Genomic DNA, 19443 nt, shown 5'->3' on the forward strand with positions numbered 1-19443 from the left:
TTCATAGTCCTTTGCAACAAGGGTTGCAGAAACCTTGCATTCAGGAGGAGGATCTGCACTGTAATTTTTGCATGGATGAAAGTTTCTTAGGCCAGAAGAGGCATCTAGGTTCCAGAGAGGAACAGAATTTTAGGCTCTTTTAGGCATTCTTGTTTAGTGTTTCGTTCCTCAAATGTGGCTTGTAAAGCTCATCGAAGTGACCCTTCTTATTCCCTTCAAGGGACGGAGGGCTAGGTGCTGTGATGACCAGATCCCCTAGGAACTCCTTTTCTTGAACAGGGCCTTTATATTAGAAAATCAACATGTATATTTAGGAAAAAATGTCTGAACAGGTGGGGAAACATACACTTTTACTTTCTTTTCTATTTGATCTGTTTTAATCTAACATGTTTTGAGCTGAAGTTTCTCTGGAAATATTGGCAGATTGGGGGATTTAGTCTGCAATTTTGCAGCTGATTTAAGCTGACCTGTAGGCAGACTGAGACCAAAAGAGATGATCCTGTCTGCCCCTGGTTCACATTTCCCCTTTGTTGGCACTAGTATTTGTGTGTTTTTTGCCCCATTATCAGGTAAGAGAATTGATTTGGCTGAAAACGAATCTGTTTTGTGCGTGGGTGAGAACTAGTTTAGGTGTATTTTCAGCTGGATTGCTCTTGGCCTGATTTGCCAAGTGGCTGCATAACAGATAGTATTGGCACAAAAAAGAAAGAAAGGCTTAGAGTGAGATGCTCCTTTTGGCGCAGCATGGATTTAGGTTGGCTTAAAGCAGTTGTGAAATCACAGCCTTAATATCACAGCTCGTGTGTCTCACAAAATACTGTTTTTCCTAAATATAGCTTTCATTTTGAATTAATGCGATATATATGTCTAAAGCATAACCCATTAAAAAATTTTTTTTCAAGAGTTTATTAATGTGCCTATCCTTTTGAACACCGAAAATCATATTTAAACCTTAAGCTGTATGGCAGTAACATCCTGTAAGTTGTATGATGTAGCCTTTGGCAGTTGTGCAGGAGATAGGTGTCTACTCCTTTTCAGTGTGTGTGTGTAGGGGGGATCCTACAGAAGGGTTAGAATATGTCTGAAGAAAAATGATTGTAATATACACAATATAAGCAAATATACAAATATTTGTTTTAATTTTATGCTCTTTAAATACAATTTCTTTTTTCCCCCTATAGAGCGAAACTAAAATACATGAAGCTGAAAAAGTACTTGAAAGAAATAGATGAACGGCAAAAAAAGGCTCTTCTGCGAAACCAGGCATTTTTAAAGGAATTCAACCAATTTGAAGCTCGTATGAAAACTTCGAGTTCAGAGATAATTCAGAAGATGGAAGTAATTTTTTTTAAAGACTTAATACAATAGTGTTTACTGCTATTACAAAGGTTGCTATATTGATTTTGCCTACGTATTATGCTCATCATGTCTTGATCATATGTTTTGGAGTGCTTAAAAGGCTTAATGTTTGGGAGTTTGAAACAAACCCCAACCCTGCTAATAGGTGACCTGATAGACCCAGCTGTAACTGCGTAGGTAGTAACGCTTCGGAGAACTCTACTTTTGGTCTGCGGTAGAGTGCAGTGTGCCTTTGAGTCCCTTGGAAGCGAGGGAGACCTGAGATCAAAAGTCTGTGGAACGGGACTGTATCGTGTGTTTGCAGTTGTAGTGAGTGGTAAGACGATGAAACAGCAGTGTCTAAGTGAGGACAAAAAGAAGGCTCAAGTTTTAATATTTTCATAAAGACTTATTTATAGAATTATATTTTAGTAAGCTCTTTATTATTTAAAAAATCCTAATATGTTTCACAGAAGTAGTTTCAGGTGCTTTTTTAATTTTGCTGGCATGAGTGCCATAAATGATCACAGTTAGTGTTGCCCTGGCCTTATTGTCACTGTCTTCATCAACGAAGGAAGTATAAGAGTTAGGTGACTCCTGTTGACAAATAATTATTGTGTTTGAACTATCTGGACTGAAGCAGAGCTAAACTGAAGTCACAGTCAATTCTGTCACTAAACTGTTAACTGGCAATACTTCAAGTGACGGAGGAAACTGCTCTTCCTCCAGTGTGTATCACTCAGATCTTTGCTCTTGATGATATTTTTGTGCATGTACATATACTGCCAGGATTGATCAAAATTTTAAACTTTCCCGTTGGGCTGGTAAAGCCAAGCCCAAGGAATGTTTCATCACCTTGTGTACTTAGTTGTGCAAGAAAACTGATGTGATAGAAACGTGTTGATGTCAAATGGCCACTTGAAATGGAGCCAATGCCCAGCAGAATATTTACTTCCTGCTTTCTTTGTAACGCCTTTGGTGTCAAAGAACATAGCAAACGTATTTCTTTGCTTTCTTCACTCATAGCCTTGACTGCTATCATCTCCAAGGTCTGCCTTTGCCAAAGGGAATTCATTAGTGATTTTGCTGAACGTTAGCAGTTTGAGAACTTCTACTGGGATGAAATATAGCCCCACGATGGCTAGAACCGAAATGAAGTGGGAAGTCTTGCATCTCCCTTATGTAGTGAATCTACCTGGAGCTTTTAGAACAGTATGGTAACAAAAAAAAAAAAGTTTATGGAAGTACAACCAGCATTTATAGTAATTTAGGTGTTGAGATGATAAGATCAGCTACTGCTAGGCCTGAATTGCCATGGTTTTTTTCATGCTTAAGTAAAATTTGTTGACTTCTCTTCACTTGCCTGTCTTTCAGCCTCTCTCATTTGCAAATGTGAATAGATTTTTTGCTTCTCTTTTTAAGTCCTGTTAGGGTGACTGGCTTCAGTCCTTTCTTGATGGTTTTGTATCAATAATACTATTTATAGGCTGAATACTTACATTTGTATTGCTTTTTTCATAATTAGCACAGATAAGAAGAAACTCTTCTATAATAGCAAAGGGCTTTCTGCATGTCTTTTGTCTTAAATGTTTGAAACAAACTTGATCAGGATCCATATTTAAGGTTTTATAATAGAAAGGATGTTTTCTGATCATAACTCATGCCTGAAGTGCTTTCAATTTAATAGGCTGCTGCGAGAGGCAGTTCTGCTTTGAGGATTTTGAACCATATTATTAATAGCATGTTGTCTCCCTATTCACTGAAGAACAATTTGGGGTGCTGCAAAGCGATACGGACTGGTAATGAACTCAGATTTTAAAAAATTAGTTCTGTGATATCTGCTCATGCCATAAATATATGGAGTCAGAATTTGGGGAGGCCAAAAAAAATCAGTGTTTTACTGGGAGGGAGAAGTGTTTATCTGCTTTCTAAGAGAAGTAGCGTTCTTCCCTCATTTCCTCCAGCCACGTATTTTGAGAGAAGGAAACAAATTAGTTGAGGCATCGTAAGCCTCTACTATGTAATTCTGATGCAATACTTACGTTTTTGTATGGTTGTCTACAGTTCAGTTGTGGTGTCTTGTTTCTCTGAAAGTCACTTTGAGTTAAAACAGGAACACCGTTACCAGAGTATACTATTTTTCCCCCTTCCCTACTCTATTCAGGGACGTATACAGCTTGATCTGAGATACTAACCTTTGAGCTTTTTAAAAGGAGGTGTCTAATATGCCGATGTTCAGGTTCCAGGAAATGTCAACACGTGGCAGCACCCTTGGGTGACAATAATACAGGAGTGAAGGAAAGACATGGGGGCCAGAGGCTGTAGGATTGGGGGCAGGAGGTGCTCAGGTACAGCAGGTCTGTGAAGAGAAATACATACGCATTTCTGAAAAAAGGCAAGAGGAGGAAAGAATCAGACTGCAACAGGGACCGGGGGGAAGGGAAAAAGTGCAAAGTGATGTGTGTGTGTATATATATATATATATATATATATATATATATATATTTTTTTTTTAAGAGCCTTTCTTTAAAATATTTTTGGAAACTTTTCTCATAATATACTCTGAAAACACTGCACTAAGAGGCATTATTAGAGCTGAATCCAAAGTAGGGATGTAGACTCTGCAGTATGCTTTTTTTTGTTTTTTCTTTTCTTCTTTTTGCTCTCTAGTGTCAGTTTTGGCTTTCACTAGCTGCCTCAGAGTAAAGGGCAAGAAACCCTTTGTATGCAGTTCTTAAATTAGAAAAGTTTACTTCCTGTCTGTCGATAGAAAAATGTATGACCTGAAATGTGAACCTTTGCATCCCTTCTAAAAATCATTTAAATCCTTACAACTCTATTGATATTAATGTTAACTATGTCTAGTCTTTTTGAGGATTGAGGGAGGGGGGGAAAAAAAGAAGTTTGCGACAATATAATGTGACAACAAGTCCTGTGGAGTAATATTGTTTTTAAATTAGTTGTCTTTGATTTCACTGAAAATCCCCTTGTTTTTGTATTAGTAAGAGTAATGACTAGCTGGCCCCAAACTACTCTCCCCATGCTACTCCTAACTTACAGTATATTAACCCTGCCTTCCTTTATTCATCTTAAAGTAAATAGCCCCAATCTTTTCTTTTCTCCGTCCATACGGGAGCTTTTTGTGCCTGTAATAATTTCAGTGCCTCTCCTGGAATGCCCTCGTATCGCTTTTGAGGTGGAGCGATGAGAACTGTTGGCGCTGATTAACCCTCCCCTTGAAACACCAATACGTTTGCGCTTAAATTTCCTCCTTGGAAGGTTGCTTTTGTGTTGTCACTGACTTCAGTTTATAAAGCAGCTTATTTTAGGGGCTAAGATCCAGGTGTTCTCCGCTCTTGCTCTAACTTTTCTTCTTCCTTTTTTAAAAGGGAAGGGGGTACGTTGTGATATTAGATTTTTTTTTTTTTTCCTTGGTGTTTTTAGGGATTTCCTTGAGTAGCTTTAATGCGTACCGGTTTGACCTTCCCTCTAAGCCAGGCTGTGGTAGCGCGTTGGTATGAGTCCCGACTGTGCCGTGGGTTGATCTGCGTGCAGCGTTCTCATTCATTACTTCCATTTTGATGTTTCCGTGCCATCCATTTTATTTTTCCTGGGTTAGACTATTTTTTTTCTGAGCTGTTGAACAAAGCACAGATTACAGACCCTTCACGTTACACTTATGAAAAGCCCACTTGTCGTGGATTACATGAGAGTTATAAACAATGTAATCATTTCATTTACCACGGAAGTACACAAACAAATCATTACTATTTTCTCCATTTTTGTTAGAGAGAACGCCTTTTAGGAGTGTTTTATCATAACTATGTGCAGAATTTGTTACACAGCTATAGCTGACAAAACTTCTTTTGTTTCTGAACGATTCACTTTTTTTTTCCTGTGTTTGTGTGTCTGCAGTTTGTTCGGTAATTGTTGGAAATGTAAGTAAAACCGCTTAAGCTATTTGGGAAAATCAAAGCGTTATATCTGAATTTATTTTGAGCACTAGTAAAATTCTTGTGTGGCTGTTCTTTGTTTCTTAAAAATTAATGTTTTAAAATTTTATGAACCACCTTTATTACCTGGAAAATAGCAGACTTTCTTGAATATATTATTGGAATGAAGCACAGAGCTGTTCAAGGTAATTGTTCTGAAGATGTATTTTCATGCATATTACCTGATGCAGAATAGGTATTGAAGTGCATCCATTCAGGACCAGCGTAACTTGTTATTGGGTTTACAATTACTAACAAACAGGATTAATTATAGGTACTGTATGTGCTGGGCTTTTAAGCAGCAGTCCTGCTATGAATGCGTTACGTTCGGTCAATTAAACAATGTAGTGGAGGTGAAGGCGTTTTATGCCGTTGTCTGTTAGTAACACTAGAGCAAGTTGCCTTTCATGCTGGGTTGCTCTTTATAACATCTGCCATATATTTTTCCTTAGAATAGCTCAGTGGGTTTTAAGATGATGCATGTAAAACAAAAACTCAAAAACTCATTTCGTCGCAAAGCAGTTGAGTCATTGTCTGGGTACAGCAAAAATAATTTGGCATTACAAAAACAAATTGTGATTAAATCTGAGGCAACAAGTTGTTACTACTTTGTAGGCTTCTAAATTAGATGAATGAATAAATATCCATGAAGAAGCTGCAGAAGGTTGTGTACAAGCCACGTAGCTTGTTCAGGGAAACAGAAAAATAAGGAGAAATGGGGTCTCTGGTTTTTTAAATACAGACAAAGTGAAAACTGCTGCTTGGCATCACATTTGAAAGTGCACAGCTTGCACAGTAATATTCGTTGATTTGTGTTTGTTCTGGCCTTCAGTTTTGTATAATGGATTTGTTCATATTTAGGTACAGTATGGAAGAGAAATTAAAAGCGTGTTGTCGCTTCAAGGGAGCAGCTTGCCGGCGCAAGGTGATGAAGAACAGCAACGCAGCAAGCAGGTAATGCAAAATAAGCGGGGGGAAGAACGCGTGGTTTATCACACTGAGGTGCTTCGCGCTGAGGTGCTGTATTAAGAGCAAAGTGTCGTTAAGCGAAGCCTTTCGTTGGGGAGTTTTTGTTGTGGCAGCTGTACTGTATTGTTTAGACACCTGAGTGAGGTAGAATAACCTGGATAAATAGTGCAGTTCTTTCAAAGAGCTAGAATTARAAAAGAGGGGAGAAGTCTAAATGTTTATAGTCGTCTCTGTTGGATTTYATATTTTTATGCTGAATAATGTAAAAATGGTGTGGGCCTAGGAGAAAATTTTCTTGACGAATGATATTTAAAAAAAATGCGCCAATTGATTCGTATGTTGTATGTGTAATTTGGTACATTTTGACCTTTCCCTCAGAAGAAGCAAAAGAGATCGCATATCTAAGTAACAGACAAAACGACTGACAAGGAATACTTAAATATATTCTGCTATATATCTGCAGTAATGCAGGCTTCTAATCCCTCCTCCTATCTCCATATAAATGATACAGTTCAAGACCGTAGCTGTTTTCTTCACTAAAAGCAGTAAAGCTCTTTCAGATGAAATGTCTAAAAACATCTTGTAATAACTTGGAGCATGCTGGCAAGAGTAGTCACTTGTGACTACGTGTGAAACCCCCTCAGCTAGTCGATATTGTAATAAGCAAAAATGGTAGCCTCGCTCCGTTATTCAGAAAAGCCAACAGCGTGCCTGTCCCTTAGGCTACCGCATTCATTAAGAAAAGCTTACTGGGCTGAAAGCTGGAAACAGATGATAACGGGATATGATTTTCATATTTAATGCATTCCTTGGAAGAGTATGTGTGCTGCAGATTGATAGAAGAATCAACTGCTACTTTACTAAAAGACTTTCTAGTTTGCCCTATAGCTACCGATGGAATCATTCAGCCAAGAAATTAACTTTTTCTCCTTTTACCTGCTTTATATATCTGCTAAGCAGGCTGCCTGGCTGCCAGTAAATGTTATTATGCAGTTAAATGTTTGGTATTTAAGACTCTTATCAGAAAAGAAACAGAGGCCACACTATTTTGTTTTTATAGTAGGAGGAAGGTTTTCGTTTTTCTTTCTTCAGTGCATTAGCAGTTGTTAATCTGAGTTTATGGGAAGTTTTTCCCCATAGATTAAAAAGTTAAAAACCTTGAATTTAGAGCATTCTTTAAACTGTAATATACGAAGCAATGAACCTTAGCAACCTTGACCTATATAAGCAGGCCTTCAGCAGTTTGTGTAAATTAAAAACATAATTCACGTATGTGAAAAGGTGAGTTTAGTTTTGAATACTGGATTCTTTAATTAAAAGCAGTTTGTGTGGGAGATGCAATTTTTAACCTATAGAAAAGTTGTTTTTACATAAATACTAGATCATCAAAGGCTCACAGTGTGACTTTAGATCTTTAAGAAAGGTTAAAATGTTTTGGACAATGCAAGAACTTATTATGTAACCACACGTGTCACTTCATGTTAAATTATAACCATAGCTTGATTGGGAAGTCTTTCCTTTTCTGTCCCCTTCTTTCTCCTTCTCATCATCTTCCTTAAATACAAAGGTATTGCACTAAACTGTATATCCCCTTGCCTTGTGCTAGGGAGTATAACCTGGGCATATTAGCACAGTTTAAAAACAAATACCCCTTTGGGATGCATGGTACCATTTTGACTGAAATAAGTCCGTTCTGAAAAAGTAACCGGAGAATTAAAACTGCTGCCCTAGTGAACGGCCTATCGGTGTTTATATCCTGTGTCTCCGATCTTGTTTTGTAACTCAAGTTCTTTTAGTCTAAAACTTGTCTGTTCCTCACCAACTTCAGCTCAACTGAAATCTACTTAAGTTTATGTTAAAAGTACAAGATTGTGTTCTTTAATGTGATGGTGAGTAAGTAGTAGCAAGCATAGGCTAKTAGCAGAATGGCTAGAAAGGAGGACTCTTGGGCTGATGCTGGTTGACCGTCAGCGTGATCCCGCTTGAGTGGCCGATCTATGGAACTGTGGAAATCTTACACAGGAGAACAACATGCGAGGCRACAACCCTCAGCGGGTAGCTCGGAGCAGTGACAGCAAGGGAGCTACGCCGAGGCGTCGCACAGTGGCACTGAATCCGTGTTTGGATTTGCCTCTTCGTACCCTGTAAGAAGTCTAAGTGCYACTCTTTAGAAGAGAAAAGCAAATGAAATAGTATATCCAGGGTACAATCATCATGGCTTGTAACTATTTTAATTTAACAATGCTCTTATAATTGTTGCTCCTAAACTAGTTAGGATACCAGTGATCATGTTGTCAGTGATGCTTGATCTTATATTCATCCCTGCTTTCCGTGGGAGATTTTGCTGGCTTGTTTTAAGACAYAGGTCAGGTCAGTGTTTCTCAGAACCTTATTTTTGAGGAGGATTGTGAAGGATTGCATTGCAATTAAATTAGTATATGTTTGTCTCAGTTTTGTAATTTTATGTGAATAAATTTCRCTGTTGGGGAAAGAAGGTAAATGTTAGTTGAGGAAGCAACTGCATAGAAGTTACATACTGTAATGTATACAGTTAGCCTGGTAAAGTCTCTTAAAATGGTGTTTGAGAACCCTTAAAACATAAAGGGAAAGGGGATAAACTCTATTWGTGTATAGCAGATTCATCACAGCAAACACATTTAGATACAGATAATTCAGAAAATATAATCTATTCTGTATGCCTTTGGAGATGAGAAAAAGCATTAATTTCCAGACCTTGTGTTTGGAGGGAGTGTGATTTGTCTTCCTGTTAATGTACAAGTTTACCTCCTTTCTCTGGATATCCATTAGATCGGTGTGCAGTTGCCTGAGTTGTGTTATGTTATGGACAACTTAACCGTTGTGTTTAACATACTCARACTTCTCCTGTGGTATCTGGAAGATGTTATGCTTTGGAAAAAACTATGCTGGTCTCTTCAAACTGCTTTTTTTTTTTGATAGTTTTGATGTTCATAAAATAACTGAGACAAAGCTCTTCACCAGACCATCAGAGGATTTACTCGTGGTGAAGTCTGATGCCAGGATGATAAGAGAGATTCCCTGCATCTAAGTCAAGCTGCCTGCTTCTGAGTAGGGGGACTTCCCCAGTGTCTCTTACCTCCAGGCTGGACAGAAGCTCCAGAGCAGAGCTTAGTCACGTCTTGACAAGTCTGTGTTCACTCAAGAGGTGGTTAGACAAAGAATTGTCCCTCGCGTAGGGTAAACCACTTACTATGGTTTGTTTTTTTTTTTTTTCCTGCAGTTCAGATTGAAATAAYGAGTATTGGGTGGGAATGAGGAAGAAGGAAAGGAATCTGGTTGTTTGATAAGTGTCCCCTGACAGCAGTTACTGAAGGTTTTAAGAGAGGACTTCTGTAATTCAAGAGTGGGTGATCACTGACTGTAGAGATCAGTTTTTCTGGAAAGAGAGGAATCTTCCACGTTCTCTGGAGTATGGGAGGAAGTTGTTAAAGGACTTTGATCCTTTCCGTAGGTTTTGAGGGAACTGAAGGAGAGGAAAAATGTAAACACAGACTTTTTTTCCTTTGGTCTGGGTGTTCCTTGTGCTAGCTAAAGTAAAAATAATTTTGAAACCATGATGGAGTCTGTCTTAGTTTGCATCATTGTTCCTGGCAAAGCAGGTTGTTCACCAAGTATGCCAAGGGGGAATGTCTCTTTGCAAGGAACTTACTGGCGATACTTATATCTTAAAGCTATCAGCAGTAGCTTTAGAGGGATTGGGGTAGAAGGGCAGTGGCACTCACTGTTACAAAAAGGCAATAAATGGAGTCTGTTCTGAAGAAATATTCAGATAAGAAAAAATTACATGGGTCTGTGGCTTCTGAAACCCAGTAGCAACCTAGTAAGTATTTGGAAGGGGGGGAAGTTTGAGGGCTGTGGACAAATTATAAGACCCAGTTCTTTTTTTAGATCGTCTTCAATGTTCAGCCGTTGAGGATGAAGCATAAATTGATTGTCTTCTGTACTATAATTCAGTTTTTCCTTTTTTACAYAGTGGCTTGAAAGATTGTGGAGCGAAAGGTTGGAGAGAAGCAGTTGTTCCTTTAAAGTTGTCGTTGCAGAATTTATTATCAAGCCTGAGTACTCTGACTTACAGCTATCCTTAGAGAAGTACATTTTCTAACAATCTGAAGTATGCTTCCTTGTACTACTGAAAATATTCTAGCCATAATATCCGGCTGGTCTGGAAACAGTGCTGAAAATGCCTTTCTGATAGCACTTAGGGAACGAGCTCCTTGTTTGCATTGCCCAGCAGCCTCTAACTACTGTTACATTTTATTGCTGTCAGACTCTAGTTAGACACCTAGTATCAATCATCATGTAATATCTGGAAGTCACAGTAGTAAGTTGTTGTTCCTGCTTAGCCTGAAGTGTCAGAATGGAGGAGATGCTTTGAAAAAACATTTCTAGCTCTTTCTATATCTGTTTCTTCATGGAGAGAGAAGTATAAGCTTACAAATATAGATCTGGCCCATGTACTTCAAAGCTTCAGGAGTCATGATATTAATAATTTTTTTTCTCCTTTCAGCTTGCTATGTGATAGCATTGATGTAATGTGGCTAGTTTCTAACTGTCTCTGACCGTTGAAGCTTTCTTATAAATTATTCTTGCAGGCCCTGGCACTGTTTCACCTGATGAATGTGCCAGGCAGTGCTCCCAGTGGAAAAAGCACCAGCATGATGAACATTTTAAAGAGTAATCTGGAGTTCAAGAGGAGTGCTGGTTAGAGGCTATATATAGAACTTCATTTGCTTACTGGTGCAGTGACAGTGACTCCAAGGTATCAATGCTCCTTCGTTGTTCTTTGTAAAGATTTAGTCTTCTAGAGGTGCTTTGTGGTGCTCAGTGTTTGGTAAGTGCTGTCACAAGAATCCATCCTGTGGTTGGTACTCCGTGCTTTTTACTGTCAACATCCAGCTGTGCTGGAGCTCTGTTTCTGCGCACCGCAGATTTGTTCAAGATGCTGCTGGATTGGGCCATCAAGACTTCTCAACAGCAAGCCTCTGAAGGATCCAGTGAGCAGGTGCCTTGAAATTAAGCTTAAGGGTGTTTTGAGAATTTAAATCTTTCACTTTTTTTGTGTCATGTGAATTGGCTAGACCCTATAAAATACCAGGGAAGAGATCTTCGAATGCATTAAAATTATTCCAGTACTAACTGACCCTGCAACAAGGCAGATGTTTCACTACAATGCCAAACTTCAGAGTATGCATGGCTCCGCAGTTCTGCTCTGATTGTCAGCTTGGTGCTGAGTTAATTGATCCTGACCCTCTCTACAGGTGTCTCTGCCCATCAGCGTTGACAGTAAGATGCATAAAACCTCTAAACTGTGAATGATCACTTGTATTGGAGGATAAAGGTTAGAACCATTTTTCTGGAGGTACTTGCTATCCCTATGCCCCTAAAACACCGTTGTGAATGTCTAGTACTTCTCTGAGCTATTGTATGTGTATACTTTAGGACTCTCAATTGTTCTGGCACTCTCTAAGTTCAGAAGTGATATTCCTGAACAGTGTTCCTCTAGAAGGCTGTGGTTCTCCTTGGAAAGGACTTGAGTGTCAAGCTTTTGAAGCCCAGTGTGATGGTAGCCCTGTTTTATAAGTTAGAACAGAGGTCCTATATTGAAGAGGTCCTTCTTGCCTGAAATAGCTGTATAATTTGGAGTTCTGAAAGCTTTGTGCAATGAAGTCTGCCTTCTTCAGCTTTGAAGCATTTCCTTGAAATCTTCTGATGACGTTGAACTTGTGCATCTTGGGAGTGCCATGTCTATTAGGGACATTGGGAATAGGGTACCTCTCAAGAGCACTTGTGAGTGGCAAAGCATCTTTCTCTGAGAAAAGAGGGTATCACCAGGAGAGAATAAAGCCGTGCATCTGTAAGAGACAAATTTCTAGCTCAACTTCACTTTCAGCTGTCATACATTCTGTTCATTTTTTTGGTAAGGGTGAAACCTCACGATTTCAGAGCCTATGAACATGTGGAGAATATGAATTGAGATATCAACAGAGACTACAGAGTGAATGTAAGAGTTGCTTCTGTTCTCTAGATACTCAGAAAACCTAAATGCTCTTCAGCTACCTACTTACTATAGTACCACATATTAATGCATACCTAGGGTTCATATCCAGCACAGCTGGACTTCTAGGATGCAGAGCATTCATGCTGTGTAATAGAACTTAGTTTGTGCTGGTAAATCTTCTTGTTGCCATCTTTTCAGGAAACATTCATTGGAAATTAATGCTATCTTTAGGTGGCTGACAAGAAATTTTGGCTGGGGCATGTTTTCAGGTGGTTGATCTGGCCCAATGTTAGTCTACTGCCAGAGAGAGACTGGACCCTTTATATAAGTTCTGATCAGGGGGATTTTTTTCTTGTCTTTGTTCTCATTAAAATGCTTTAATAATAATTTAAAAGAAATTGTATTTGTTAGGGGAGGAGCAAGAGGGGACCCCCCATGTGTTCTTTCCGTTCCACAACCAAAAAGAGGACTTTATATGTGTAAGGATATTTTGTGCAGAGATTTCACTCCAGCTGGAATGACGTGAAATTCAATAATTAATAATTTTGTTCACTGTTTTAGGTGGAGCATCTACATCTATCTGTATTTTTACTTTTTTTTTGGTAGTTAAAAACTGTACATAGACCAAACTTATCTGTTGTATACTTACTCCTAGAGTGCGAAAATGATAGAGAATTTTTTTGCAATCAAAAAGGAGCTTGTTAGAGATGTATCTTCTGCTATAACCCTGCYGAGCAGCTTGTTGTACCTCATTGAATTGTGTGTGTTCTGGAATACTAAACCCAGGAGCGCCTAAATCCATAATACACTTGCTAAATACATGTCAAAGTAGCAAATCTGAGACCCAAAAAGTAATAAGGAGGAACCAAAGAGTAATGATGATGGAATAAACTGTGAACTTAATCTGAGTAAGAAACCTTGACTTTTTCTTAAAATAATTCAGTGGATTTCTTGGTCTGCTTCTTTGCAGCTCAAAAAGTTTGAGCTTTTTAATAAAACTTGGTCGCAGACTAGACATGGTGCCTTTGTTTCTTTAAGGTTGGACTTGGCAGCTGACTTTGCATGGTAGAAAGAGGTCAGTCAATGACAAAAGAGATGTTGAGGTGAAAGTATTATGCTGTGATCTGGAGCTTAAAAGTTACTGTAAGTCATGCTTAGTGTAAATAATGGTGTTAAAATAACAAATTTTGGCTTTGCATAAACTGACAGTGACCTTTTATTAGTAGCAGTCACTCCTAAATTTTTCTTAAGCATGCAGACAGAAGAAAGCAAATATTAAAACACTGGATTTTGGAGGTTAACTGGTTAAACTGTTGAACTTGCATAAAAAATAGTTCCAATAAATGTAGTTCTTGAAGGAAAAAGTGYCATTTAAAATGTTTCTACTTGGTGCCCAAAGTTGTCTTGTGAAAAATATGATTTCATCTACTGGTGGGTTTTTAGCTCAGGAGTCGTTCCTCCTGTGTAGTGTGATTTAACAGACACTAGAAGAAAGAGCAGAAGAAAGACAATGAATAAAGTGGTTTTGCCTTGTTCCTCCTTGCTTTGTTGACATGCTGGGAGCAAAGCTTGATATGTAGATAAGTCGTGACAGATAGGTGTTTCAGACTCTCTTAGAAGTACTTTTCTCCTTTCCTTTTTCAAAGGGGGCTTCTGGAGCCACCTGTAGCAGCTGCTCTGAGCAACCTTTTCCTGCCTCATTTCTATTCCCCAACTGATAAGTAGAGAGAAAAGCTGAACCAAGGAAATGTAGAAATGCATAGTTGCAAGTACCAGGCTTGCAATCTCGCTGAAGGCTGTTGATTTCTAGACTATTTGATCAAGCACCTTTCACAAACACTTGAAAACGTGAGGAAATGGGTGATAGGGCTTCTAAGTTTATGGGATTTCTTGCTTTAAAAGCGCAGGAAGAGTTGATTGCCCAGAAAATTAAGCTATTAGCATTGCTAGAAGCAGTGTTTGAAACGAAGGCTAAGCAGAAGTTCCAGTGCAGACTCTTGCTAGCAATTGAAACTGCTTCCTGTAGTATCGTAGTTAACAGGCTTATCATCCTATGTTAAGAATTTTTTTGCAAATATTTTTTTTGGGGGGAGAGGGGGAACAAAACACACTCAACCAAGAAAAAAGTGATGAGGTAATGATTGCCTTTTATCAGGTGTTGAGAGACTCCACCTTTACTAGTTTCTTGGGCAACTGAAAATAGCTAGCACTTACCAAAATAGCTTAGCATTTTGCAGAAATAGGGCTATTTGCTCCTTCTGTTTCTTTTAAAATAAATGGAYAAAAAGTGTTTTGTAAGAAGCAAAAGAACACTGAAGAAAATATTTAAATTATGTAACAATTGCTCTTCAGAAACCAACCTGTAATCTCCTAGAAACTCCATTTGCAACTTTTTTTTTAACCATCTTCAACATGTATTTTTTCAGGTGCCGCTGGTTGCAAGACAGGCAGGAATTAGCACTGGGACAGCCTTGTCAAGAGGACTGTATCATCCAGCAACAATCTTTATGGGCYGCCAAATGTCAGCCGTCTCAAGCACTGAAGATTTCGGTACACAGCAGAAATCTTTCCAGCCCACAAAGAGCTTTTCAATTTCTGACCCACATTCATGCAGACAGGCAGCACAGAGCAGTAATATGACAGACAGCTGTGTRGTACAAACTAATAGTGATATGCAGTCCTTAAATAAGTCTGACAAAATAGATGTGGAGACAGATCTCCAGATGGGTGAGAAAATGCCAGTCACATCCAGTATATCATCCGAGAATGGGAGAACTCACCGCTTCGCAATAGAAAGCGATACAAATAACAGCCGAATTAATTTAGCAGAAAGCGAAAAATCTGCTAAAGTCAACCTTCCGTCGCATCAAAGATTAAGTCCAGAGAACAGAACCACTGATTTAAAAAGTGACAGTTCTAGCAGATCAGTAAAGGAAGTAGTGACATCTGAGCACTTTGYAGCAAATGAAGAAAAATCTAAACAGCCAGTCTCCTTGGTGTCTGCTCCTGAACCAGTCGTTTCTGAGAAAGAACATCTACAAGAAAGTTTGCCAGGTATGACAGAGGGCGTGTTCTGTGATGGCTTTGTAGTCTCTACTCATTTGTCTGTTTTAGAATGCATGTATGCCCATCGTGACAGAGCAAATAACTCTGCAAACGGTAAGAAAGAGGCGTCTGTCTGCTAGGATGGGTTTTGGAGGAGTGATTTTGAAAGACTTTATAGGTGCGTTGAGCTGTGCAGGAGGTGTTTGTGTTTCTGTGGACGTAGCACTAAGTCGGGAGAGACAGGTTCTGTTCTTGACCTGGCAACATTAGCAAATTGCTGTCCCTCTGTTTCCTTTTTGTTCCTTTACGTTGTTACTGTTCAGCACACAAGCTCTTTGGTTTTGGGACACTGATCTTGGTTGACGTTTTTGTAACATAGAAAGTATATTGCATGAGTTTGCATTGTAGTGGATAGCTGGAAATGCTGAGGGGAGGTCAGTGAAACTCCAAAGCTTGGAGTTGTTACTTCTGGTTGTGGCAGTGCTGCAGTTCTCTGTTTCACATCAGGCTGCTTAGCTGTGGAAGTGATAGGAAGGCTCCTTTATTCCTTTTCTTTGCATCCCTGCATAAAACCTTTTTCTCTCGATTTGTATGATTTGTGCATGTGGCTGTAAAGGATCAGTTTCCTGTGTTATGTTGGTAGATTACRGAATAGTTGAGGTTGGAAGGGACCTCTGGAGATCTTCTAGWCCAACCCCTCTGCTCCAGCACGGTCACCTAGAGCAGGCTGCACAGGACCCTGWCCAGATGGCTTTGGATGGASCCTCCACAAACTCTCTGGGCAACTCGTTCCAGTGCTCAGTCACCATCCCAGTAAAAAYTTTCCCTGTTCTGGATTATAGTCTSTTATAGATGTTTTGGACTATAGTCTGTTAGCTGTACATCCTCACAGAGTGAAAAACGCACTGGCTTAGCTTGTTGAAGCACAYGCCGTAGAAATATCTGTCATGCATCACCTGGGGATGAAATTGGTRCCTGGATGTGATSTAGCCTAAATAGAAATCTCTTTGCTTTGTGGTACCAACACTGGCAAACAAAGTTTTCCATAAAAGTAGACRGRGATCATGTGAGCARCTTCAGCTGCTGGGTACYGCTGGGAGGCGGCTTAGTAAAGTTGGTGGGAAGGCTTCCCCCTTCCCTCCTGCTGTCCAAGGTCCCGGAGAACAGCTGGGACAGTGAACAGGAGCCTCTACTGCGTGCCTGCTGCTACATCCTTGGAGAGAATCACATCTGGTGGATACCGCCAGAGAGCTGTTCTTTCTTCAGACTAGATCCCTTTCCTGCGTGAGGGACAAGAACTGGAATAGGAAGAGGTGTGGTAATAATCCTCCCAAACACAGACACAAACCCGTGGCTACGTGTGTGTTTGTTTTTTCCTATTCCTATGGTATTGTTGTTGAAGCACAGTGGTGTTCCTGTTTTCTCTTTCTCCTCTTTTATTGACTTGGCTTCCTCCCAGGTCATTCATTTAAATATGCAAAGGCTTGTTGGGGGCCAAGTCTGTTCAGATTTACTTGGTTCCTCATCTGAGGTGTTCTGAGGCTATACAGTACTGTGTTTCTACTCTGCTGAGGGCACTTTTCTCATCTTTAGCAGGCAAAATGGTGGTTGAGTCTCTTCAGCTCCATTCCTCAYGATCTTGTATTCTTTTTATTCTTTACCATGAGTAGACAAAATGAAGGAAGAAGAGAAAGAGAACAGGGGATGTGCAGAGAAACAATTTAAAGTGAGTAGCTGTAGCTGGGCTGTCTATTTTACTTAGTTCAGAAGTGCCAGACCTTCTGCAGTCTTTCATGGTGCCTCCTGCTAGGCTACTTAAAGCAGTAGTTTAGAGCCTGGCTGCCTGCTCAAGATGGACCTCAAAGTTTATAGGAATGGGGTTCTCTGAGATCGTTGTCCTGCTGGGGTGCTCTCTACTGAGCTGGCTGCTTCTCCTTTCAAATGTGTCTTGCTAGGTCTGATGTGCTTGCTTGTCTGCTGAAGGGCAAACTGCTCACATCTGTAGTAGCGCTCTCTTTGTCTGATGTGAGGTTTAGGCAAGCCTAACTCAAGACCTAACAACAGCTTCTCTGTTAGAAAGTGAAGGTGATTTTACCGCTATGCCCACAGTTGTCTTGAATTAGTTTAAGCCTCGTTTTAAGAGACGTAATGTTCACTTGCCTCTCTGGGAAAATGCATATGATTTCTATTTTGGGTTGACTTCCTTCTCTTTCAAAAGTCTGTGCAGAATAGTTTAACCTTTTCTGAAAAATGGGATTTGGAAAAATAGTTTAAGAATCAGTGTTTTCACATACTTAGCCAAATTAACTACTGTTTTGATTATTATTCTCCCGTTTGTTCCATGCCTTGCTAAGAAATCTGGTGCGGTTTCTCCCAGCTGAGAGGTTCTACCAGGACAAAATACTGTGCTTCCTCTCGAGGACTAGCTCCCCAATTCTTTTTCCCCACCCTTACCATTTTGACAAAATGTATTCTGTCCTGTTTTACTAGCTTGGTTACTTATTTTCATAGTAAGCTAATGGACCTGTTTTTAAAGTCCTGGCGACAAAGATTTCTCACTAAGTAACAGTTTATTCCTTTTTAAACATCCTTCAGAAATATTCTCCCCTGCCTTTCCAGCAAATGTAGCAATTTTCAAGTTGAACTAGTTTTCCAAGGCACATAATGATTGCTAAAATGGAGCTTTTTTTGTAACAGAAACTGGTGGCAACCCTAATGATGTAGGGACTCCTGCTCTCCTGTAATGATCATGGTTTTCTTTATAGACAAAAGCTGGCGTCCCTATCAGATGATCTTCTGTACTACCTTTTTTTTTCTGGCATCCTTTTTCTAGAGGTTTTTTCCATTCCTTTTTCTTTCTCCAAGGATTTTATTTGCCTCTCATTTTCTTTCATCTGATGTATTTGCCACTTCTCCTTTGTGCTGAAAGACTRTCCTTATTTGAGCTGGAACAAGACCAGGCCAACCTGGCTTAGCCTTTGGACTTTGCAGTGCAGCTTTGGCAGACCGCTGGTTCTTTTTGCTCCCAAAAGGAAKGTCTTCGGTGGTCAGTATCGTGTTTGGAAAAGGAATACTCATTTAATTCTCGGAATGTAATGTCTCTGTCTTTAGAGGAAACCATGCATTTGGATTCAAAATCAAAATAGGTTTTTTTTTTTTGTCGAACAGTACAGTAATCGCCTCAGCTTGCCTGGGGGGCTTTTTATCTCTTTCTGCTGCCAAAGCCATGTTGCAAAGTTAAAAGGTTAACGTAATACAGGTTTGAATTTGTGGATGGGGTTGTCTTGTTCCAGCTCTCGTAAGTTTGACCTTTCATGCTGCAAATTAYGGGGAGCCGGTTAAGATGTTTGGCTCTGCTTTATGTACCACAACTGAGCATACGCTGTGCTTTAAGCTGCAGCTGTTTATGGAGCGCATAGAGGTTTTCAGCAGTCTTTGCTGTTGGTCTTTTGCCGTTGTTCAGAGAAGGTAGCACAAAATGTGGGAAGGAAGGAAGGAATCTTATTTCTCCCAGAAAAATCCAGCAAACAGCACCTGCTCCCYGCCCCCTCCAAACTGGAGAATAAAACTGTATTGCTCCCCTTTTTCATGTCCCAGAAAAGAATGACATTTGTTACATGGATGAATTTCATGAGTCTGGAAACAAGGCTGAAACCAAAGATCTTGGCATCATCTACTGTTTGTCGTAAATCTTAAGTAATTCAGTTCCAAATGAAACTCTGACTGGAGACAAACAGAAATGTTGGATACTGTAGCATTAGATCGTATGCGAATACTGGTTAATTTAAACCTGTAGTGAATTTTGGGGAAAACTGGGAAATTTTTGTGACAACACTAATCTATTACAGCAATGTGGGTTTTTTTTTTTTCATTCTGAAAACGGATATGAAAATAGTATTTATTTGGGTTTTTAGAGGTGTAATTCAGCCTTATATCCTCTTTCTTTAGAGAAGATTATTAACATACAGAGTTCAAAAAGCTACAGGCATGTATTGCTTCTGCAAGGTTTAAAGCAACTGTATGGCAGCACATTGAGGTGCACCCCCCCCTCCCGCCCCCAAC

General features: G+C 39.5%; 1 protein-coding gene across 6 annotated transcripts in view; it reads left to right on the forward strand.

Annotated features, from left to right (window-relative positions):
- The window catches only part of KIZ (kizuna centrosomal protein), a 67224-nt gene that overhangs the window by 5324 nt on the left and 42457 nt on the right, over positions 1-19443 (forward strand). For 5 of the 6 annotated variants that reach the window (XM_026060221.1, XM_026060219.1, XM_026060220.1 and 2 more), the window contains 3 exons: positions 1182-1338; positions 6192-6284; positions 14763-15390. In XM_026060221.1, the coding sequence (XP_025916006.1) occupies positions 1198-1338; positions 6192-6284; positions 14763-15390 (862 nt within the window). In that variant the 5' untranslated portion in view covers positions 1182-1197. The remainder of the gene's footprint in view (positions 1-1181; positions 1339-6191; positions 6285-14762; positions 15391-19443) is intronic. The other variant, XM_026060218.1, reaches the window with a different exon arrangement.

This window comes from Apteryx rowi, unplaced genomic scaffold (assembly GCF_003343035.1).
Source record: "Apteryx rowi isolate R43461 unplaced genomic scaffold, aptRow1 scaffold_167, whole genome shotgun sequence".
NCBI classification, from domain to species: Eukaryota; Metazoa; Chordata; class Aves; order Apterygiformes; family Apterygidae; genus Apteryx; species Apteryx rowi.